The sequence below is a fragment of the Drosophila takahashii genome, chromosome 3R, assembly GCF_030179915.1.
Source record: "Drosophila takahashii strain IR98-3 E-12201 chromosome 3R, DtakHiC1v2, whole genome shotgun sequence".
In the NCBI taxonomy this organism is placed as follows: domain Eukaryota; kingdom Metazoa; phylum Arthropoda; class Insecta; order Diptera; family Drosophilidae; genus Drosophila; species Drosophila takahashii.
In genome coordinates, this window is record NC_091681.1 from 34,998,576 (window position 1) to 35,023,404 (window position 24,829).

General features: G+C 37.9%; 1 protein-coding gene across 6 annotated transcripts in view; it reads left to right on the top strand.

Moving 5' to 3' along the window:
- Window positions 1–20,064, top strand: part of 5-HT7 (5-hydroxytryptamine receptor 7) — a 72,560-nt gene extending 52,496 nt beyond the window's left edge. For 3 of the 6 annotated variants that reach the window (XM_017140998.3, XM_070217066.1, XM_070217067.1), the window contains 2 exons: window positions 3,429–3,507; window positions 16,421–20,064. In XM_017140998.3, the coding sequence (XP_016996487.2) occupies window positions 16,682–18,292 (1,611 nt within the window). In that variant the 5' untranslated portion in view covers window positions 3,429–3,507; window positions 16,421–16,681 and the 3' untranslated portion in view covers window positions 18,293–20,064. The remainder of the gene's footprint in view (window positions 1–3,428; window positions 3,508–16,420) is intronic. The other 3 variants (XM_017140996.3, XM_017140999.3, XM_017141000.3) reach the window with 1 other exon arrangement.
- Window positions 20,065–24,829: the final 4,765 nt, after the last annotated feature.

Sequence of the window (24,829 nt, forward strand, 5' to 3'; positions counted from 1 at the left end):
CCAGTGCGATATTCCAGAGCCAACAATGCGCGCCATAAATTAACTAAATTGAAAACCATTTTGGTGCAGCGCTTTTCAAAGCTCTGTACCTCCCGAAAACCCCCACCAACCGACCTTCATTGCCGGCAACACTTTTATATTCATTACATTTCGCAGTGAGCTCGAGTCTATTGTGCCCTGCATTTGAAAGGGAAACTAAGCTTTATTAAGGGGTTGGTAATTATGTGTTGCCATTGAACTGACAGCCATTTTTTGTAGCATCCCCCGTTCATTGAAAAATATTAAAAGTGCGGTTTATGGTGGTGAAAATGACAGGTTAATAAAAAAAGTGCATTAAAAGTGAATGGCAATAAAAAATATGTTTTCTGACACTTTTAAAAAAATAATCATTTATGTTAATTAAAAGAAGTCTGTTGACTAATTGTTAATAATTATGATTTTTATGCGAATTTAAATTTCAAACCTTTGTTTCTTAAATTAGCGGTTTGATATGACAGATTACCTGTAAATTTAAACCACTTTAACAAGTAAATATTCTAGAAATAATGTCTACAATATATTTGTTCATGTATCATTTCTGTGGAAAAACATATTTCTCATGAAATCTCGCGGAGAAATATAAAAAGTTAGCTGGAAATATAATCAGCTTGTTTTAATGCCCAGTAAGAGCATTACAAAGCCAGCTCAGAATTTCTGTGCCATATTTTCGTAGCTTTTTTTCTCCTTTGATGCGCTTTCCGCTCAGTGCGCACATAAATATGCAATAGAAACTTTTCTCACGTTTTTGATTGCATTTTTTGTGCAGCGTCATAAATATGTAATGTTTACTTTCGCCAGCAACCGGAAGTTTCGGAACTGAGCTTCATTTTTCAAGCCCCCCTCTCAGTTCGGCGGAAGATCTGCGCACTTTTATCCTTGCAGTGTAGACGAGAATCCTTTATTGCTTTTCCATGTGGCCGTCGGGGTAAGTAAATGCAATGTGTTGAGTGCGGCGGATTTGCCCTAATGTTCTTATTAAAACGGGAGACTGTGACTGGATAAGCGCGGGAAATGCGACTGCTTGGCAATGCTCCTAAATGTGGCCAAAAACCACACGATGCACTTCATTAACTTAATTAAAAATCTTGGCAGAAGCTCGGCAAATAGCGCATGTGAGTGCACGACAGAATGGCAAGTGTAAGTGCAAGAACCGCAAAGCGAGTCATTTCCAGCTGAGTGCAAATAATGCGCTTTCCCGCACGAACACTGAAAGAAAAACAAAGGATTTGAAAGCAAATTTATTTTCCAGAATTAAGATCAATAAACAGGTCAGCTTTAAATATTTTCAATCAGTTTTTTGTAAAAGAGAATAATAATATAAATTTATCAATATTTAAATGTAAAGGAAAAAAACAATTTTTTTTTGGAACGTTGAATTTTTTCTATAAAGGTGTCTACAAGTATGCTACAATATATTTTTATTTTCTTTAACCATCGACATTTTTGTGAAGTAACTCCGTTTTTCTACAAACTAAGTTTACTCTTTACTTAACCCCATTTCTCTCAGTGCACGGCCAACACTTCCATAACGCAGCACACGGAGCGTAAACTGAATTAAAAACTGTCGAGCTGTTGCCGCCATGCCGCATTTCGCCTGATGACGGAAGTTGATTATCTTTATCCAGTGTCAGAAAAACACACACACATGTCGCTCTCTCTCTCTGGCTGTCTCGCTTTTCTTTTCCATGGGTTTTCCTAGGTTTTTCCTAGCTCCGCTTTTGTTTTTTCGCATTCACACTTAACGTCGCATGCAAATGCATTGTGGGATTCGTTTTTGTGCGCCCTTGGAATCTCTTCTATTATGGTTTGTAATTTATATTTTCTTGTTACCTTGGGTGCCTCGGCGTAGGTAATTGGATTTTAAATGCAGCTGCATTCATAAATTAGCCATCTAACTTGTTCTGAATGCACTACGTACAAGGGCCACAAAGCACATCACATCGCAGAACGTAAGCCAATTCCCTTGCTGAATAGTCAGATCTCATAAAAGTCATTCGGGAATCGTGCTTGTCCTGGAGTTCTGGCCAAATAAATTTGTCATTCAACTGAGCCACCGCAGAGCTGCACTGAGGGAAAACCTGGCAATATTAGTTTTATTTAATATTTAAATATTAATATTTAAATTCAGGCACAAGATAATATAAGCTAATATTTGACTATTTTAATATTTGATAACAGAGTTTCCAAATAAATATTTTAAATCCTTATTTTTCACATTTTAAATGACCCGATGGAGAATTATAAGAGCACCGAATCGGATTAAATTAATTATTTTGAAAAATAGAATGTGCAGTAACTTTTAATTTTTTTAAATAGAATTAATAGAACAGAATAAATATTCTATGAAAATAAATTAAATAAATTATATTTTTCAGACTTTATTTCGAAACATGCCTATTATTTAAAATATTATATTATAGATGCCCTTTGTTTGCTTTACTTAATCCGAAGTTATTATAACTTATTGGTATGGATTCATGATTTATACTTTGTTTTTTGTGTGTGTTCATCTAAATGCAGAATAGAGCAAACAAAGTCACTGCGAATGGAGTGATTGAGGTTCCCAGTGGCTGCATGTTTGGAATTTTTATGGGGTGTGCACTCCACCGCCCATTCACCCCTTTCTATTTCCATCACCCTTACCCTTTTTCCCTTTTCCTGCCAGCAATATCTGCTCTGCTCTGTTGCTCTGTTGCACTCAGTTGCAAATGCAATGCCTACAATGTCTCGAATGCGGCTAAGCATGACGTTGATGAAGCGCATGCAACAGCTCAACTTAGTTGAAGGTTCATGGAATGGCAGGTTGATGTTGCTGTTGCCGCTGTCGTTGATGTTGCTGCTGTGCGGCGATGTGTTGCTGCTGTGCAGTTACTGTTGCTGTTGCCGGCTAAATTTGTTGCTGACAATTTCTTGTTAGCGCCCGCTGTTCATGTTGTGGTTTAGTGTGCGTGTGTTCTAGACGATAAATTTTCAATTTTGCAATTGGCGTGGGTTTGGCATGAGTTTTCCCTGGGTTTTCCCTGCGTTTGTGTGAGTGAGTAGCGCTCGTTTTAGCGTTTCCGCCTGTTTAGCCACCGTTCAACGCAGCACAACATGGCGTATGATTGATGCCGTCGCCGGCAGACGCAGGGGCTTATTATATTTACATAAAAACAAAATCTCGCGTGGTTAAAGGCTGAGATGCGGTGGTGGTGGGGCTGTCGTGGGAAATTCTATGGCGAAACTCTCTTATGTCTCGCGATTTGATGGAGCACCTGACACATACACACACACACCAACTAAGGTGGCAACACCAACACCAGCTCTTAATACACACGCTTAACTCCCATTATGCGTTAAGGTTCTTTAATTACTTACACACACCTCATCACTTATCTCATTCATTGCAGAAACGCGTTAAAGGCGTCCGCTGAGCGCTAAGCCGAAGAAAGAGACGGACAGAGAGGCGGCGAAAGAGATAGCAGGTAGGTGAGTCTTTCAGCCAACATAAGCGTATAGATAGAAATGTCTAAGGAAAGGAATAAGAAAAAAATTACAATTATTTATGCATATTATATCTGAAGAATATTAAATTAAATAATAATATAAAGGAATTCTTTTGATATTTTATCAAATAAAAACACCTCTTAACGAGGTAAAAAACTAGTGACGACCGCACCAACATACAAAAGTTCTGATATCAACATTTGTGACGAAAAATTATTACACTCGTCATTAAATAGACTTTCTAATCTTTTCTCATTCGGCCCGCCCTAGCAAACTATTCCAGCCTTTTTCCCTTTACAGGCATTTTCTATTGCAGCGTGACGAATGAGAAAAGATTAGAAAGTCTATTTAATGACGAGTGTAATAAATACAACTAAAACATTGCGAGGGGGCATTTATCCCCACCGGCCCCAACAGCTCCAAATTTCGAAATTTGCACTTTTTCACTTTCACCGCTCTCTCTCCCAAGCCAATTGATTTTCTTAAAGTCTTGGTATGCAATCCTTTAAGTTTTTGAAATACCTTTCGATTGGTGTATTACTCATTACGATCGGACTATCACAGCAGATTTTCATTTCTTCGTGTATATATAGTAGTCGCCTTCGCACACTCTCCTGGTGCGCTTCGTCACTACATGGACTGCCGTCCATAATGATATTTATTTTATTTACATTTTCATATTTTTTATAGATAAATTTGCATTTTGTTCCCCTAAATTCTTATCAAATAAAAACACCTCTTAACGAGGTAAAAAACTAGTGACGACCGCACCAACATACAAAAGTTCTGATATCAACATTTGTGACGAAAAATTATTACACTCGTCATTAAATAGACTTTCTAATCTTTTCTCATTCGGCCCGCCCTAGCAAACTATTCCAGCCTTTTTCCCTTTACAGGCATTTTCTATTGCAGCGTGACGAATGAGAAAAGATTAGAAAGTCTATTTAATGACGAGTGTAATAATTTTTCGTCACAAATGTTGATATCAGAACTTTTGTATGTTGGTGCGGTCGTCACTAGTTTTTTACCTCGTTAAGAGGTGTTTTTATTTGATATCAGAAGTTTTTGTTTGTTTACATTTGCTCTCATAGGAGCTAATATATACATTTAAATTTAAATTGGTCAATCATAATTTTTAAACTATTGTATTTTAACAAATTAAGTTAAAAAGGCGTTGAAGTATTTCAAAATACCTTTTAAACGAGGTATAGCACATGTCTGTACCTTTAGTAGTGTAGAACTTACAAACTAACGAAATTTAGCTATTTTTAGCTTTTTCTCGCTAAAGTAGCGGCTTTTTCCAAAAGTCGTAGAACAAAAGATTCCTATATGGAACTCTTAAGTGCAAATTTACTGATTCCATGACCCTAAAATACAGTTCGGATACCCTCCCACAAAATTCAATACTCAGGGAGCGTTAGTTGTTCTGAGCTGGCAAAAGTGGCTATTTTCGTTTCTGAATAACTTTTAAACGCGATTTTTTACATAAACTTGATATATACCAAAATTTAAGGAATCTCAAGGGCTATACAATTTAAGGTTGTAAAGAAAATCGTTAGAGCCGTTTTTGAGAAAATTAAAAAAAAGCTAAAAAAAAAGTTTAAACAAATTTTCTTTTGTTCATATCTTTTTAACTATTACATTTACACAAATTGCATATAAAAGGCGTTTATAGCATTTAAAAATACCTTTCAAACGAGATGGAGCACAGATCTGTAGCTTTAGTAATATAGAAGTTACGGCTTTCCGAATTTTAGCTATTTATAGCTGTTTTCCCGCTAAACTAGCGGGTTTTTCAAAAGTGGGAGAACAAAAGTTTTTTATATCGATGTGATGAACGTCATATCAAATTTTCAGAACTTAAAAAACATATTTTGGACAAGTGGACAAACTGACAAACAGAATTATATTTTCATTTTGGGAAGAAGAAGAAAATCTTATTTTGGCTATAACTTTTGAACGGAGCGTCGGATTTTGACAAATGACACCTCATTCGACGGGTATTTTCAAAAGGAATACAACTAAAACATTGCGAGGGGGCATTTATCCCCACCGGCCCCAACAGCTCCAAATTTCGAAATTTGCACTTTTTCACTTTCACCGCTCTCTCTCCCAAGCCAATTGATTTTCTTAAAGTCTTGGTATGCAATCCTTTAAGTTTTTGAAATACCTTTCGATTGGTGTATTACTCATTACGATCGGACTATCACAGCAGATTTTCATTTCTTCGTGTATATATAGTAGTCGCCTTCGCACACTCTCCTGGTGCGCTTCGTCACTACATGGACTGCCGTCCATAGTGATAACTTTTCAGATCTTTGCCATTCATGTTCCATAGATTTTTATTTTACGTTTACTGCATATACTTAGCCCTACGAGGAATTTAATTTTGGCATTATTGCAAAGCAGTAAATGCATTCTGCAGAGCACTCTCGGCCCTTGGAAAACAATTCAATTAGTGGCGGCTAAGAGACAAAGTTATCCCGGCAGCCATATAAAAAGATTTTATGACTCACTTGCAGGGATGCTGTGATGCTGGGTTACTGAGTTGCTAGGGATCATGAGCCAAGGCAGCCCACGTTTGTCCGGCATTGGCATTCTCATAAAAGTCAGCACAAGTATATTGAGTGGAAAATTGTTGGTGCCAGTGGATGCTAGATGCACTTTGTTGCGATGCAGCTGCCTTCTGCTGCATTTTCCCCCCAAACCGGATTAGATTGCATTAGATTAAAGCATCAGCATCAGATGTCCTTTGCTTTGTATCTGAAACTGGGATTAAATGGGTTCTTCTGTGAGCCGAGCGAGAAATCAAATCGATTGCAACTGCAACTGCAATTGGCCTGGTGGTGAGCCATTACATTGATTGAAACCCCAGACTAGTACGTGTTTTTCGACAAGAAGGCCAACAAGTTGGAAATTTGCCAACAATTAGCAGCTGCATAGTTACGCCCAGAAAAGGGGCGGCAGGACAATGGACAATGAACAAGGACAAAGGCGACACTTTAACTGAAAATATTTCCGTAAATAAATGCGAAATGGCATTTTTTTTATGATGATGTCACAGCGCGCCAGAGAAATAATTTTAAAACCAATAAATTGTGCGAAAAAAACAACCGACAACAACAGAATGAGCTATAAAATGGCAACAACAAATGTTGACTTGACAAAGCGGCCATTTATGTAGGGAACATAAATTCCTTTGGCGGGGAATCATCGATGTTCTTTCTTTTTCGGGTCCTCATATGGGTCTTTAGACCATAAATAATCAAATGAAAATAACAAAAGACTATAAGGCGCAGCTCCGAAAATATGTAAATGTGGAGAATGGAAAATGGGGAAAGCAAAGCGTATTTTGTAATGTTTTCCAACAGGAAACGGAAAAGAAGACAGGCCGTACCCGCAATTTATGTAAAATTCAATGCTTTATTACATCGCACACACGGAGTATGCCGCTTCCTTATATGCAAATCATATCACTCATACGCCCACGTAAACTTTAAATGCAAAAACATTATCAAAAATGAAACACCAGTGAAAATGTCAGACCGAGACGGATGCCAAGTCCTAAAGATAAGCAAATGTTTTTGTTTTCTCTCTCTTTTTCGCCGCTTCTACACATGTTTTGTGAACAAATTTTATTATGCACACAAATAAACAAACATCCTCAGCCCGAAATGCCTACATATGCCAGGCATTTTACATTTACACGAACTGTTGTTCAACACTCTCGAACAAAATTAATGGCAAACAATGATCCGCTCACATTTTCCACTTTCCACTCACTTTTATGATGCTCTGTCGGTCTGACCTTGACTTTGGGAGGAGTGTGGAACGAAAGGATAGCCCGTGCACGATATTTGATATTCCATTTAAAAGGATTGCCCCACATGACATTGAATTTTGTTCGTCTGAAATTCACAGACTGCTCTACAGATGCCTGGGGAAACACAATTTAACTTTTCATTTAGGGAAAATAAAGGATTCAAATGTCTGCACAAAGGAAATGTTTTTAAAATAATACTGCATAATTTTAGACACCTTAATAAGTGATTTCTACTTTATTTTCAATAGTAAAATATTTTAATGTTTTTTAAAATAATTGTTGTGTTTGTTTATAGTTTCACAAGTTTTCTAATAAAATTTGTTGATTTTACAATTGCACTTTATTGCACTTTTTACTATTTGTCGAGATTAGCCATAAAGATTATTTTTATAGCAACAAAAATCTGAAAAATGTTTTTCATTTCTTCTATTTTATTTTTGTATTAAAAGTCAAATTAGATTACAGCTTCTCCAACCTGATTGCTTCCCGCATTTTGTTGCTCGGTGTAAGCGCGCTGGCATAAATATATGATTCGAAATCAACGCATTCATTATTTACAACCATGCCAACGCCGAGCAGAAAAAGTGTAAGGCAATGTAAACCAAAAGCAGCTTGACACATAAACATCAAGTGCGCAAGAATTCAGCCCTCGAAAGCCCGTTTTTTTTCCCCTTTTCCCAAACCCAACCGAAGAGCCCCGAAAAGGGGCGCCAATGTCGACAGCGGCAATTTAAAATTGCTGGCTTTTTAACTCGCATCCATTTACAGCAATTTCGTGAGCTCTCGAGACGACGTGTCCCTCGTGTGATGTGTCAGGTTGAAATTACATCGGGCACTTGGCAAATGGCAAAAATGCTGCAAGGATAACACATGCGAGTGTGCCATAAATAAGCGGGGACGGGGCCAAAAATTGAATGCGGAGAAGCTTCGGCTTGAGAAATCAAATTTTATGACTTTGTAATTGAAAAGCGCTGGCGAAGCATATGAAATGAGTGGGCGAACACGGCGTATACGCAACCTCACGCATTTGCCGCGGTAGGCTGCACAGATTTCAATCTCCTGAGGTTTCCCTTTTTCAGTTTTCTCGGTTTTTTTATATTTTATCTTAATTTACCAGTCAGTCAAGGACATGAAGAAATTACGATTTGCAAACATTTAAGAACACACCAAAAAGTATGCTATAAAAAATCTTAGCTACAAAAATATCGACGGCATACTTTTAGGCCCTTTTTAAATGTTTTAAATTCACTAGAGATTTCTTGAATGTTTTTAAATAGTAGAGAAAAGTCTTTAAGCTTAAGGTAATTCAAAATTTTTTCAACTTAAGTAAGTGAGCTAACGTTGCTCATACGCCTGGTGGGCCGAACAGATTTTAATCTCCAGAGGCTGCCGCCTGCATTTTTTCTCCCTTTTTTTCGGGGGGATTTATTACACTTTTCGGCTGTCTCAATTTACCAGTGAGTCACTTGGCTCGTGACTTTCGCTGCTCAGCCCCAATTCTGCTTGGCTTTAAAAATGCTGTCTGTGTGTGGTAAAAAAAAACGAAAAGAAAAGCTTAATGCGCCAGAGAGCCGGCGCCAAGCCAAGTCCCATAAAAAGGCGGGGGCAGTGGATTCCGCGGGGCGTGGCAGCGGGGCAGCCGACCATAAACTGCAACCATCAACTGCATCGCATTCCCTTTCGAGTTTTTCGAGTGGCTGCTGCTGCTGTGGGGGAAAACTCGAGCTTGAAACAATTGCCAGTGATATCTGCAAAAATTAAGTTTACGCTGGCTGATTTTAAAAAGCACTTTATGCGCATCCAGCTTTTATCTGGCTCCCTGGATGAGCTTATATTTTGGGGTACAGTGGAAACTTAAGGATTTGCAAGCGTCAGCGAGGCCATAAAATATATTTTGTGTTAACTGAAAGGCGAGATAGTAAATCCTGTTCAGCACTTAATAAGCAGAAGGGGTGGTCGCTTGGCATAAATCTTAATGGAAATCTCCGCAGTAAACTATTTGCTGCTCGCCAACAAAGTGGAGCCAGTTGGCCAACTAAAATTACACTTGTTTAGCAACTGGCTTTCGGTTGAAGAGGGCCTGTCAGCAAAGTCGAGCGACTGCGGCCAACCTCAAGACGCTGCCGCAGAAGCCAGAGAAACTGCCAAATATTTGAAAAGTTTCGGGGCTGGATTGCCAAATATGAGGGACGAAAAGGCAGAGAAAGTTGCCCATGCAGGACGAAGGACATAAATATTAAAACCTATGAATATTTACGCCCCTGTCGGCTTTGGCAATAATACAAATAAGGCCAGAAATGAGAAAGAGGTCTCCCTAAGCCAAATCGCCCACCATCGCGCCCCCGAACGATTCATAATTAAATTACATTATTTATGTCCCGTTGCCAGGAGAATCCATCCGGACAGGAGTCGCAGCAGCTCCGGCTTAAAGCGGCTTACGGATTTCGGCTCTCACTGTTTGCTGACCAAATAATTGGGGCCATCTTGTCCCCTTGATTAGCATAATTAACACCGAAAGTCGCTCGAGCGCAGCCAGCCGCCAGAAACAAATAAATTCGAGTGCATTCGCACAAACAGGCACCCATTCGTAATCACGGAATGAACTCGTGCGCGTTTCCAAATTCCAATTGCCAGACAATTTCCCACCAGAGAATGAATTTTCCAAAAATTGAATCGCACACATTGCAATGTTTTCGCATTTTGCGCCATTTATTATTATACCCCCCAACCGGTTGGTTGGCCAATTTTCGTGTTCATACCCCTTTGTTGTTCGATTTGTTTAGAATTTAGTGCCATTTGGAATATTTGGGCCTGAAAAATTGTCAACTATTCCCAATGGTTTGAAATGAACGGGGTAATTTTAAGCGGACATAGAAAAGATACTATCACTATGGACGGCAGTCCATGTAGTGACGAAGCGCACCAGGAGAGTGTGCGAAGGCGACTACTATTATATAGCCGCAAAATTTAAAATCTGCTGTGATAGTCCGATCGTAATGAGTAATACACCAATCGAAATGTATTGCAATAACTTAAAGGATTGCATACCAAGACTTTAAGAAAATCAATTGGCTTGGGAGAGAGAGCGGTGAAAGTGAAAAAATGAAAATTTCGAAATTTGGAGCTGTTGGGGCCGGTGGGGATAAATTCCCCCTCGCAATGTTTTAGTTGTATTCCTTTTGAAAATACCCGTCGAATGAGGGGTCATTTGTCAAAATCCGACGCTCCGTTCAAAAGTTATAGCCAAAATAAGATTTCCTTCTTCTTCCCAAAATGAAAATTTAATTCTGTTTGTCAGTTTGTCAGTTTGTCAGTTTGTCAGTTTGTCAGTTTGTCCAAAACATGTTTCTTAAGTTTTGAAAATTTAATATGACGTTCATCCCATCGATATAAAAAACTTTTGTTCTACCACTTTTGGAAAAACTCGCTAGTTTAGCGGGAAAACAGCTATAAATAGCTAAAATTCGGAAAACCGTAACTTCTATACTACTAAAGCTACAGACTTGTGCTGCATCTTGTTTGAAAGGTATTTTTAAAAGCTATAAACGCCTTCTATATGCAATTTGTGTAAATGTAATAATTAAAAAGATATGAACAAAAGACAATTTTTTTTTAAATTTTTTTTTTTAGCTTTTTTTTATTTTTCTCAAAAACGGCTCTAACGATTTTCTTGAAAACTTTAAACTGTATAGCCCTTGAGATTCCTTAAATTTTGGTATATAACACATTACTGTAAAAAGTCACGTTTAAAAGTTATTTTTATACGAAAATAGCCACTTTTGCCAGCTCGAACAACTAAAGCTTCCTGGGTATTGAATTTTGTGTGAGGGTATCCGAACTGTATTTTAGGGTCATGGAATCAGTAAATTTGCACTTAAGAGTTCCATATAGGAATCTTTTGTTCTACGACTTTTGGAAAAAGCCGCTACTTTAGCGGGAAAAAGCTAAAAATAGCTAAATTTCGTTAGTTTGTAAGTTCTACACTACTAAAGGTACCGACATGTGCTATACCTCGTTTAAAAGGTATTTTGAAATACTTAAACGCCTTTTTAACTTAATTTGTTTAAATACAATGGCTTACAAATTATGATTGACCAATTTTAATTTAAATGTATATATTAGCTCCTATGAAAGCAAATGTAAGCAAACAAAAACTTCTGATATCAAATAAAAACACCTCTTAACGAGGTAAAAAACTAGTGACGATCGCACCTTCAACATACAAAAGTTCTGATATCAACATTTGTGACGAAAAATTATTACACTCTTCATTAAATAGACTTTCTAATATTTTCTCATTCGGCCCGCCCTAGCAAACTATTCCAGCCTTTTTCCCTTCACAGGCATTTTCTATTGCAGCGTGCGTCATCATTTGAATTGATTTGATTTGAATCATGATTTGAAATCAAATGAATCATGATTTGAAATCAAATGATTTGAAATCAAATCAATTCAAATCAAATCAATGATTCAATGATTTCAAATCATGATTCAAATCAAATCAATTCAATGATTTCAAATCATGATTCAAATCAAATTCAAATGATTTGAAATAAAATGAATCAATCAAATCATGATTCATTTGATTTCAAATCATGATTCAAATAAAATCAAATTCAAATCATGATTCAAATCATGATTCAAATAAAATCAAATTCAAATCATGATTCAAATCAAATTCAAATGATTTGAAATAAAATAAAATGATTTGAATCATGATTCAAATCAATCAAATGATTTGAAATTATTTGAATTTGATTTGAATAATGATTTGAAATCATTGAATTGATTTGATTTGAATCATGATTTGAAATCATTGAATCATTGATCATGATTCAAATCAATCAAATGATTTGAAATCAAATCAATTCAAATTAAATCAATTCAATTGATTTGAATCATGATTTGAAATCAAATTTGAATCATGATTTGAAATCAAATTTGATTTGATTTGATTTATGATTTGAAATCATTGAATCATTGATTTGATTTCAAATCATTTGATTTCAAATCATGATTCATTTGATTTCAAATCATGATTCAAATCAAATCAAATCAATTCAAATGATTTGAAATAAAATCAAATGATTTGAATCATGATTCAAATCAATCAAATGATTTGAATCATGATTCAAATCAATCAAATGATTTGAATTATGATTTGATTTGAATCATGATTTGAAATCATTGAATCATGAATCAAATCAATTCAAATGATTTGAAATAAAATCAAATGATTTGAATCATGATTCAAATTTGATTTCAAATCATGATTCAAATCAATTGAATTGATTTGATTTGAATTGATTTGATTTCAAATCATTTGATTGATTTGAATCATGATTCATTTGATTTTATTTCAAATCATTTGAATTTGATTTGAATCATGATTTGAAATCAAATGATTCATTTTCATGATTTGAATCATGATTCAAATCAAAAATGATTTGAAATCAAATCAATTCAAATCAAATCAATTCAATTGATTTGAATCATGATTTGAAATCAAATTTGAATCATGATTTAAAATCAAATTTGAATCATGATTCAAATCATTTGATTTTATTTCAAATCATTTGAATTGATTTGATTCATGATTCAATGATTTCAAATCATGATTCAAAATCATGAATCATGATTTGAAATCAAATGAATCAATCAAATGATTTGAAATCAAATCAATTCAAATCAAATTCAATTGATTTGAATCATGATTCGAATTTGATTTTATTTGAATCATGATTTGAAATCAAATGAATCATGATTTGATTGATTCATTTGATTTCAAATCATGATTCAAATCAAATGATTTGAAATAAAATCAAATGATTTGAATCATGATTCAAATAAATCAAATGATTTGAGATCAAATCAATTCAAATCAAATTCAATTGATTTGAATCATGATTTGAATTTGATTTTATTTGAATCATGATATGAAATTTGAAATTAATTTGAATCATGATTTGAAATCAAATTTGATTTGAATTATGATTTGAAATCATTGAATCATTGATTTGATTTCAAATCATTTGATTTCAAATCATGATTCATTTGATTTCAAATCATGATTCAAATCAAATCAAATCAATTCAAATGATTTGAAATAAAATCAAATTCGATTTGATTTGAATCATGATTTGAAATCATTGAATTGATTTGATTTGAATCATGATTTGAAATCATTGAATCATTGATTTGATTTGATTTCAAATCATTTGATTTCAAATCATGATTCATTTGATTTCAAATCATGATTCAAATCAAATCAAATCAATCAAATCATGATTCAAATCAAATCAAATCAATTCAAATGATTTGAAATAAAATCAAATGATTTTTTAAGTTTTGAAAATTTGATATGACGTTCATCACATCGATATAAAAAACTTTTCTTCTACCACTTTTGGAAAAACTCGCTAGTTTAGCGGGAAAACAGCTATAAATAGCTAAAATTTGGAAAGCCGTAACTTCTATACTACTAAAGCTACAGACTTGTGCTGCATCTCGTTTGTAAGGTATTTTGAAATGCTATAAACGCCTTCTATATGCAATTTGTGTAAATGTAATAGTTAAAAAAATATGAACACAAGACAATTTTTTAAACCTTTTTTTTTTAGCTTTTTTTATATTTCTCAAAAACGGCTCTCCTTAAACTGTGTAGACCTTGAGATTCCTTAAATTTTGGTATATAACACATTACTGTAAAAAGTCACGTTTAAAAGTTATTTTTATACGAAAATAGCCACTGTTGCCAGCTCGAACAATTAACGCTCCCTGAGTATTGAATTTTGTGGGAGGGTATCCGAACTGTATTTTAGGGTCATGGAATCAGTAAATTTGCACTTAAGACGAATAAAAAATATTAGAAAGTCTATTTAATGACGAGTGTAATAATTTTTCGTCACAAATGTTGATATCAGAACTTTTGTATGTTGAAGGTGCGATCGTCACTAGTTTTTTACCTCGTTAAGAGGTGTTTTTATTTGATTGATTTATAGTCGGTAAAAATACTTAAAACTATTATTTAAAGTAAAATATTAAAATAAAATTGGGATACATTATATTTTAACATTCATTTAACATAACATTTATTAGACTTTTTCAGGCACAGTTAAAATTGATTTAAAGTAAATACTCATTTGTTTAGCAGGTTTAAGCAAAATGTTTTAAAAAATTTTATTCAGAAATTCTGGATACCTATGTAGATGATTCCTCTTTAAAGACCCCACTACTTGAAATTCAGTTCCAGTTTCTAAGTTCTAACCTTGGGGAATAGTTTTATAATGAGGCTGGGCTCTCAAGCTTAATGCTTTTGCCCTCCCGTTGTTTCAAGTTTTACTCGATTTTTGAGTGTCGACAGGGCTCACACCTGGAACAGATGGCACAGGTGTGGCATCGTCTGGCCGTCTAGACGCCTTTTTCCCCTCCCCCAACACCGATTTCCCTGATTTTCGTGGCTCAATTGCCACTTGGCCGCCTTCAATAAAATAAATAAGTCGTGCAGTTAGACACATGGCGTTTTTAAAGAGACCTCTGAAGCTTCTCAATTGTTCGAGGCAGTGCTGCCATCACTCAGCTTGAAAAACAGGACAGATAAGCCACAAAAAACAGGGAAAAAAAGGACAAAAAATTTAAGAAAAGGACAAAAAAAAAGGACAAAAGTAAATGTGCCTACATTTTTCTGGTTTTACCAATGGGTTATATATTTACTTAATATAAATGGATTTTAAATAAAATTTAATTATGTAATGATCTACTGCGCCCGACTCACAACCTTCTTTGTTTGATCATTTTACCATGGTAAATTTTTGTGCGTATACGTAATAATCTAAAATTATTATAATAATTAATGCATTTCAAGTAACTATATTCGTAATACAAAAAAATTAAATATCTGCGTCAAATCCGAAAAAGAGTCGTTCAAATCTGAATTTTTTTTCTGACAAAAAAGCAGAGAGTAAAAATTAAGAAATTTTAAAAGTGCTTTCCTCTTTTTTTTGCTACAGAAAAAATCGTACTATAAAGAAAATCCATCGACTGCTTTACGTCTCTTTGATAATTTGTAAAAAGAATTATTTTTTAAGTGCCGAACTGTAAGAATGATGGTTAAAAAGGCATTTTAGCAAATAAAAACAGGTTTATACACTTTCGGCTAGCAAAAATAATACTCAAAACCTTTTTTTGAAAAAAGGATAGATTTCCGGATAGGGGATGTTTGAAATTTTTTCCGGATAAAGCCGTTAAAAAAAGGACAGATCTGTCCGGAAAAAGGACAAAATGGCAGCACTGGTTCGAGGGGTTCGACGACACCTCGGAGAAGGCCTCGCAATGGAATTCAATTAGGGAGAAATGTATAAATTGTATTTCTGTGCGCGGTTCTTCGTCCACTTTCCCTATGACTACTGCCTACTGACCACAAAGAATGGAAAAGCGGGGGAAAACGGGGAAAAGCGAAAGGAAATAAATAAAAATGCCAAACGGAAGCTGCCAACGAAAATGGCCGCAACAATGGCGGAGGCGCCACCGCCTTTTAGCTGCCCTTTGTTTATTTGTTTCGCATTTCGAAGAGCGTCAAGTGCTATTGGGCGGGAAAATGGGAAAGTGGGAAAATGGGGGAGTGGCCTGCGGTTTGGTTGAGGCAGCGAGCCAACAATTCAATAATCAAAAGAAGTATGAAAATTAATACAAAAGGACGGTGATGATTCACCGCTTGGCTGGGAAAACGGGGGAAAATTGGGAAAATTCTTAGCGGGTACACAAACCATCTGCCAATGGCCGCCGGCCCATGAAAACGCGGTTTCTCTTTTATTTTCCCCCGCATTGTTTCATTGTTTAAAAATTTTCTGTGGAAATTGTAACAACTGTGACCATCATTAGGGCGACATGTGCGTGTGTTGAGGTCGTTGGGAAAAATGCGAAAAGTGTAGGAAAAGCGTGGGATGAAAGATGGCCGCAGGAGCCTTGAAATTCATGCGAATTTAAATCCGAGACTTTAAGACACTGCCATTTGCACTTTATAAACACAGACTGAGTAATGAATTTTTTCCTCATTTTTCTTCTTTGCAGACCAGGCGACAATCACACAGCGACTACCGAGATTTATGAAGCAAGATAGCCGGCATAAAAGTCAATGAACAGCGCTTTTATTAGGCATACGCCCCCACATAAATTACTAATCAAGGCGAAACTAATAAGAGGGCTTTACATTTATTGAAATTATGATTAATGATGGGAGCTAGAGCGGCGATGAAGCCGATGCCGAGAGGCATCAGGTCAGCTGGGGTTTATTGCTCATACGCCGCGTAAGCCCGCCGAAAAAGACTGCCGATGGCTGAGTCTGCCGTGTCTGTAGGGGATTGGCGGCGCAGAAGCCACAGAAACCAGAGAAACCACCACAAACTGATCTCCACCGCCACGCTGACTTTGTTCGTGCTCTTCCTGAGCAGCTGGATAGCCTATGCGGCTCCTCAGCTGGTGGAAAATGAAACGGAGTCGTCTTCGCAGGACTTTAACAGCAGCAGCGCCTTCCTGGGGGCCATAGCCTCCGCCTCGGCCTCGGGATCCTTCTCCCCGATGAACAGCAGTCCCATTGCCATAGTCTCATACCAGGGAATCACGAGCAGTAATCTAGGGGACAGCAACACCACCTTGGTGCCCCTTTCTGATACGCCTCTGCTTATAGAAGAATTCGCCGCCGGGGAGTTCGTATTACCACCCCTAACATCTATTTTCGTGAGCATCGTCCTGCTGATCGTCATCCTCGGCACCGTGGTGGGCAATGTCCTGGTCTGCATAGCCGTCTGCATGGTCAGGAAGCTGAGGAGGCCTTGCAACTATCTCCTGGTGTCCCTAGCTCTCTCTGATCTCTGTGTAGCTTTGCTAGTGATGCCCATGGCCTTGCTATATGAGGTCCTCGAGAAGTGGAACTTTGGGCCGCTGCTCTGCGACATCTGGGTGTCCTTCGATGTGCTCTGCTGCACTGCCTCGATCCTCAATCTGTGTGCCATCTCCGTAGATCGCTACCTGGCCATCACGAAGCCTTTGGAGTATGGTGTAAAAAGGACTCCCAGGCGAATGATGCTGTGCGTGGGCATCGTCTGGCTGGCCGCCGCCTGCATCTCACTGCCGCCGCTGCTGATTTTGGGCAACGAGCACGAGGACGAGGAGGGCCAGCCCATCTGCACGGTGTGCCAGAACTTTGCATATCAGATTTATGCCACGCTGGGCTCCTTTTACATACCGCTCTCCGTGATGCTCTTCGTGTACTACCAGATCTTCAGGGCGGCGAGGAGGATTGTGCTGGAGGAGAAGCGGGCGCAGACGCATCTGCAACAGGCGCTGAACGGCACAGGATCGCCGGTGGCCCCGCAGGCTCCTGGCACTCTTGGCCACACGGAACTGGGTTCGGGCAATGGCCAGCAGCGGCACAGCAGTGTGGGCAACACCTCGCTGACCTACTCCACCTGCGGGGGCTTGAGCAGCGGGGGAGGAGCCCTCGCAGGACATGGCAGCGGAGGGGGAGTGAGTGGCTCCACTGGATTGCTAGGATCGCCGCACCACAAGAAGCTGCGCTTTCAGCTGGCCAAGGAGAAGAAGGCCTCCACCACTCTGGGCATCATCATGTCCGCCTTCACCGTCTGCTGGCTGCCCTTCTTCATCCTCGCGCTCATTCGTCCCTTCGAAACGATGCATGTGCCGGCCTCGCTTTCGTCCCTGTTTCTCTGGCTGGGCTATGCCAACTCCCTGCTGAACCCCATCATCTACGCCACCCTGAACCGGGACTTTAGGAAGCCCTTCCAGGAGATCCTGTACTTCCGCTGCTCCAGTCTGAACACCATGATGCGGGAGAACTACTACCAGGATCAGTACGGCGAGCCTCCGTCGCAGCGGGTGATGCTGGGCGATGAGCGGCACGGGGCCAGGGAGAGCTTTCTCTAGGGGATTTCTAGATGGAATCCAGCCAGGATAAGGGATTAGCTGATGAGCTGACGAAAGATCTTCTCTAGGTTTCCGGAAGAAGGCGACTCCTCTGCTCTCGACACACACTCACTTAAGTACACCCACTGGGGTGAGAACTAAAGATCTAAATATAATAGAAAATGTAAAGTGCTAGGCGGAAAATTAGTTTTTGGACTGTTTGACGAAGATTATTCTTGGGGTTTTGTAAAGAGATCCATAAAATAATTCCTGAAAAAAATCTATTAAAATAAAAAACATACTTAGTTGTTAAAATAATTTATTTCAGAGCTCTAAAAAATATTAAAAAAAATTAAGAACCTTGAAAAAAAACTTTTAAAAATAATTTAATATTTTCTTATTGAATGGTTTTCCATTTTGAGTTTATAGAACAAAAGAAATATATTCCGAAAACTGTCCAAAGATTACTTTCCACCTTTCAACGGCCACCCCAGTACCCACACACACATGGATATTTGTATGTAGTAGTGTTAGTAGTGCGTATCTCTGTATATGTGCACCGCCCCCTGAAAATTCGCATTATACGTAGGTATATTTCAAGTGCGAATTGTAGACGACTCCTCTAAATGTAACTTGTTGTTGTAATTTTAAATGTAGAACTAAGCAATACCAAACAAACACACCTACACACACACACACACGGTTGTAACTGTGACAGGTTTCTACGGTTCCTTTTATGTTTCGAAAACAATCAGCACCGGATAAGAGACACAATCGTTATCGAATCTATTGATACCTCCCCCGAAAAAGCTCCTAGAAAAACCCTTGAAATCCCCAATCTAAAATTTGCCAGCGTAGTTAGTTAATTTGCGATACTCAAACTGAGCCAAAAATTAAATTTACAAACTACTGATTAACCTAGATATATTTATTATGTTTTGTGCAAGAAGCTATCCACTGTAAATACCCAGCCATCGGCGGCTCTGTCTATAAAATAAATATATATTTAAAAAATATATAGAAAAGTAGCCTATGTATACACTACGCTCAAGTGAGATGAACTAAATTGTATTTTGTAACTTTCTGCATTAGTCTTTCGTTGTATTTTGTATGAAAAGTCACGCCTCTCTGTGATACCAAACATTAAGCATTACTTTTATGTTTAGATCGAGAAAATCGAAAAGCTGCATCAAAACGTAATACACACATACCTATACATATAGATATAGTCAACTAAGTGTGCATGTTTTTATTGTATATGTATGTAGCACTGCGAGAAGTGCATTATGATATTCGCAAAACAAAGCAACAAAACAAACAAAAACAAGCAAAACCAACCGACAAAAAACGATTAAAACTGAGCTATTCGTAACATGATGAGATAAACTATCAAACTATTTACATAACCCACACGCATACACACCCACCACCACCCCCCACCCACACACACACCCATGAAATTAAAGTGAAATTGAAATTGGAAAATGGAAAATCGTTGAAGGAATGAAAATGAAAAACAAACAAGGGCAAACGAGCATGACAAAACTAAGCGCAGCTAATTATACGCAAACCGAACTAAAGTTCATTACAAAAACAAACATCAAATATTATAATTAAAAACAAAAAACAAGCAAAGTAATTGAGAATAACAAACAAATAAAAACTAAAAACACTTTCAGAGTGAAGCTTACAAAACTGCAGAACTGCATTTGAAAACTGTTTTCCCAACAAAAAAAAACATGCGGAAATTAAGGCATCAAATAAAAGGCAAACCGTATCAATGTAATTTCTTGATCTTGAAGTTTTTATTAATGTTATGGGGGATGGGAAATCTATGGTAATGGTAAAGTATTAAATAATATATCTTAAAATAACGGTAAAAAACAACTAACAATTCTAATTATAAAAATTTTTTTCTTTAAAAAAAAATTGTTTTTTTACCAAAACAATTGAAATATTTATCCAAATATAAAGTATTATACCTTGTTAAACTCGTAATAAAATTTCCAACCGATTGGCATTTAAACCTAAAAATTTAGTTTCTGTCAAATTTTTGCAAAAAATAAAAATTGTAAAAATTTGACAAAATATTATTTCTTTTAAATCAGATGGAAAGTGAAGGGGATCTATTTGTTTTATTGTATGCTGTTCAAAGCGGTAAGAATTTTTGGTTTGGGAAAATTTTTGCCAAACATCTAGCTAAAAAACCTACAAAATAAATTTTATTTTTACCAAAACCCAGAAACTGATTTACCAACACAAAAAAATAATCAGTAATGTGGTGGTAGATAAGTAGATTGCTTGCTGTTTAACGCTGGCTTACTCCTAGTCACCTTTGCAAGTGACATTTAACCAAGTGAACTATATTACAAGACACTTTTAGACACCCTTGACAAGCGAGTTAAAATTACCAGAGATTTTTCCTTTTATTCCAGATAAAATGGGCTCCTTGGTATAGTATATTTTTTTAGCTGTACAAATAAATGCTGTGAACGGCGACAGGTTTAACTTTCTGCAGCTCATACAAAAAGCGGGTAAAATCAGAACTGAATTCAAATCCAACAAATGCGAATCGCAGCAGCTGCTGGCAGTTTGTGTAGCTGAATGTCAACTCAATGCGCAATTTAACTGACTGGCGGGCCAAAAAACAGAGGAGCAGCTGCAAGCCGGTCGCCCATCGACTGCATTCAACATTCAGCTCATTGCGAATGACAAGTTGGCCAAACGTGCAAAATGCACAGAAACGGAAACGGAAGTGAAAAGCGAAAAGCATAAAGGGGTGAGAGCGGCGAGAGAGAAAGGGAGGGAGAAAGCGAAAGCGACGCCAACATGGCTTTCCTACCAAAAGGCAAACACTAACAAACTAACAAACATCTGCGGCGGAAGCCCTCGAAATGTGCTATGCTGTATGCAAATATCTGCACATTCCTCAGTCCCACTTTATGTACTTTTTGCACTTTCTGCGAGGCATAAACAAGGCAGGCTGGGTCCTAAGGATCCTAAGCAGCCGAGATTCCAGGAAACAGAAGCTCGAAAAAGGGTTTGACAATGACAAAGTGAGGCGGATCTGACGGCGCCAGCAGCAGAATCTCACCCGCTTCACACTCGCAAAAAGTATCACACAAATTTGACAGAGTTTTGGTATGTTTCCTGGGAATACACAGAAAGAAAAAAGTGTCAGGTGCGGAAAATAAACTAATGTTTTTACTAGAATATTTCAAATCTCTATAATTCTAGAAAATATAGATATAGAATATTATAATCTAAAAGAGTCTCTCGGAGATTCTCTGACTTCGAAGAAAAGAGAAAGAAGCAATGTGACAACTTAAATTACGTGGGTGGGAGCGAGAGGTAAAAATTTCGACCATTTCAAGTCAAAACTGATACCACATAATGTGAATTCGATCATCGTTTCATATCAAATTGTTGTTGAGTGTAAAAATAAATGTCTATATAGTGGGTTTTTAATTGATATCACAATTTTTAGGTGACGAAAACGAATTCCGTTGGAGAGAAGTAAGGACCCTAAAAATTTCTCGTAAAAATCACATTACTTCTCCGACATTTCTCGGTGCACTTGGAGCTCCTGGCTGGCTGCTGATAAATGATGATTTTACGCCCGCTTCTCGGCACCACCGACTACCGACTACATGCTAGGATGCCACTTTATGAGGCAGCCCGAAAAAAAGGACTCTCGCCGAGCACAAGGCCACGCCTTCCGCCTCGGATGTGGAATAGGGGATATGTGTTCTCCGTGCGCTTTGCCTTTCTGTTAAGCGGATTTCGGTATTCAAATAGCTGCGTTCGGCACGCAAAAAAATGCCGAAATGAAAAACTAGCTGACGAGTGCAGTGAAATTTCTGCTGCAGCCAAAGGAGCGTAAATTTTATCGTATTGCCAGCAGTAAAGTCTGCAGTTTTACGACCTCTTTTTTTTTTTCTATTAGCAGTTACGTGACACTAATGCGACGTTTATGAAACATCTCTAAAAGTCCTTGAGAACTTTCTCTGTTTTTTTCCTTTTAGAAAGAATCGCTTATGAAAATGCCTGCAGTTGTCGGGCTCGTAACGGTAAAGTGTTAACAAGCACTCGCCACATAAATCAACAGACAGCAGGACCCTTTTCTCTGCGAGAGATCCTGGGAAACAATAAAAAGAAAGCCTAGCCAAAAGGCAGCGTCACGTAACGAAAAACCCCAATTGAGCTCAATTTCCTGTGAGTGGCACTCTCGTTTTTTCGGGATGCTAGTAAAAAGGCCGCCAAAGTGGCTAGATTTGTTTCGATAACGCAATCGAAAATCGATGGCAGCCAAATGTCAAATGTGCTGCAAGGTAATACGACAAATTTCCAAATGTATTTCGTCCCCAAAAAAAAAAAGAAATGGACTCCGGTTTCAGCAAATGACTTTGGGCTTCTCCGCTGTTAAATTTAATAAATATCAAAGCAGCATCTCTCCCCGAAATGGGAATTTAATATTTTCTGTGGGTATTAAATGGCTCCGAGGGGCAGCGGCGGCAAAAATATAAAGTGTAATCAAATGTTATTTACTTTTCGTACTTTTGTGACAATAATCTGAAAAACACGTGTTGGCTGCTGCTCGGCTGCTTCATTAAAAACTTGCCTTCGCCAGCTTTGTTGAGCCAAATATTGCGTATCCGCCGGGTAAGCCGAGGGCAGCCCGAAAGTATGCAACACGCACACCTTTGGCTTTGTCAAAGTGTATTCAAAACAAATTATGTAAATTATTTCGAGCGCTAACAACTCCATTTCAACGTGGCTGCGATAGGAATCTGGGATCTGCTCCCTATTTCCATTCCAATTCCCTTTTCCTCCCATCCGCATTGTTATAATTGTGGAAAATGCTTTATTAAACGTCGTCCTGCGTGGCGCTTGCGTCACTTTCACCCCCGAAAAAGAGGGAAAGCACGGGGAAAAGTGAGCCCGAATGTCTGAGAATTTGTACAAAATTAAGTTGATTAAATGGACTTAGCAGCGCGATTACACGCAAGGCTGCCCTTCGCTTTTCTCTCGGCTTTGGGTTGGCACTCCACACACATTCGGCGTACATTTTTCATTCCTTCTCGGAATTCATGGCCTTCGCTTTTTCGAAGGCACAAGGAATGGGCGACAAAACTTTGACCATTGAAATCTCGGCCAGCAGTCTCGTGGGAGCAGTCGGCTTTAGTCTCGTTAAATGCCGCATGATTAACGCTTTGCTCTACAAGACAATTGATAAAGAATGGAGCAAGGCAAGCCAGAGGAGCCAGAAAAACCAGAGGACCTCAAGGAGCTTTAAGCCGTGTCGGGCATCAAAAGGAATTACATTTCCGAGGAGCCAAGAACTGCAAACAATGGACACTGCAGCTTAAGTAAAGGGTAGCTGACAGGCCTTCTTCTAAACTGGATAACGTGAGGGGTTTTTCCTGATTCGATTTTATGTTCTCATGTCCACGAAAGGGAAACTAAAATATTAGGAAAATATATATTTAAATAAGTAATTAGAATTTTAAATAAAGTATACTTGATATTGAAAATTTGTATGTTAATTTATCACAAACATTATAATATTCTATAATTTTTTATAGGTGCTTGTAAGATGTTAGATAAATTCCATTTAAATTTATAATTTTACTGTATGTTATTTTTTTAAGTTTTAGGGCTGGTAATTAACCTAATTACTCAATTTATATTGGATATATTTTTTATTACTACTCGCCTGATGGGTATTTAACTTCCTCACCATTCTAGTTTTAGAACTCTCGCCTTTCCTTCAACTCGACAATTAAGGTCTGTGATTTCGGACCAAAACGGAAGTGCTCGAGCAGCCATAGAAAAGCAAAGCATTTAATGCACGGCTCACTTTGTTGCTCACTTTTCTTTGTTTTTTGTGGGCCAAAAAACAAAACAGCAAAGAAAAGAAAGGAAAAGAAATGGAGCCCAAAAAAAAAGAAAGGAAAGGAATTTCCTCTAGAGCCATGCTGCGATGGCTGCTGCAGCATTCGCAATGATTAATGTGCTCCTGCACAAAGGAGCCGCATTAATGGGGCGGTCAGCGAGGCGTTTTCCCAGCGACAGCTAGTGGCTTCATTTTAGCAGGAAAAAGGAAAATCCTGAAGGGAAATTCCCTGAACCCCCCATACACTCCCCGAAAAAAATTGCATCACGTCTGGCTGAAAAATCCCGTTTTCGGCAATCAGCGACTAGCCCCCATAAATTAACGCGGCGTATGATTAATATTCGGTGTTACACCGCCTAATGGCCGACTCGTGAGCAATTCGAAAGTACTCAGGCCGTAGTTACAGTGTACGATCTTAATTTCGCTGGCTGCTGACGCTTAAATCTTTATTAATATGCATGGTTGGGCCATGGAGGAATGGAGGATTTTGGGAGGATTTTGGGTGCAGCTCGTCTCATCCGTGCGGCGGTTGAAAAATGGTTTCCATTAGTGCCAGCAAATTTGCTCGCTTGTCCCGGGCAGCACAGCAACAAAAAACAACGAAAACTGAACGGAAACTGCATTGATTTTGTGGCACGTGGCATGTTCTGCCCGCCTGTCAT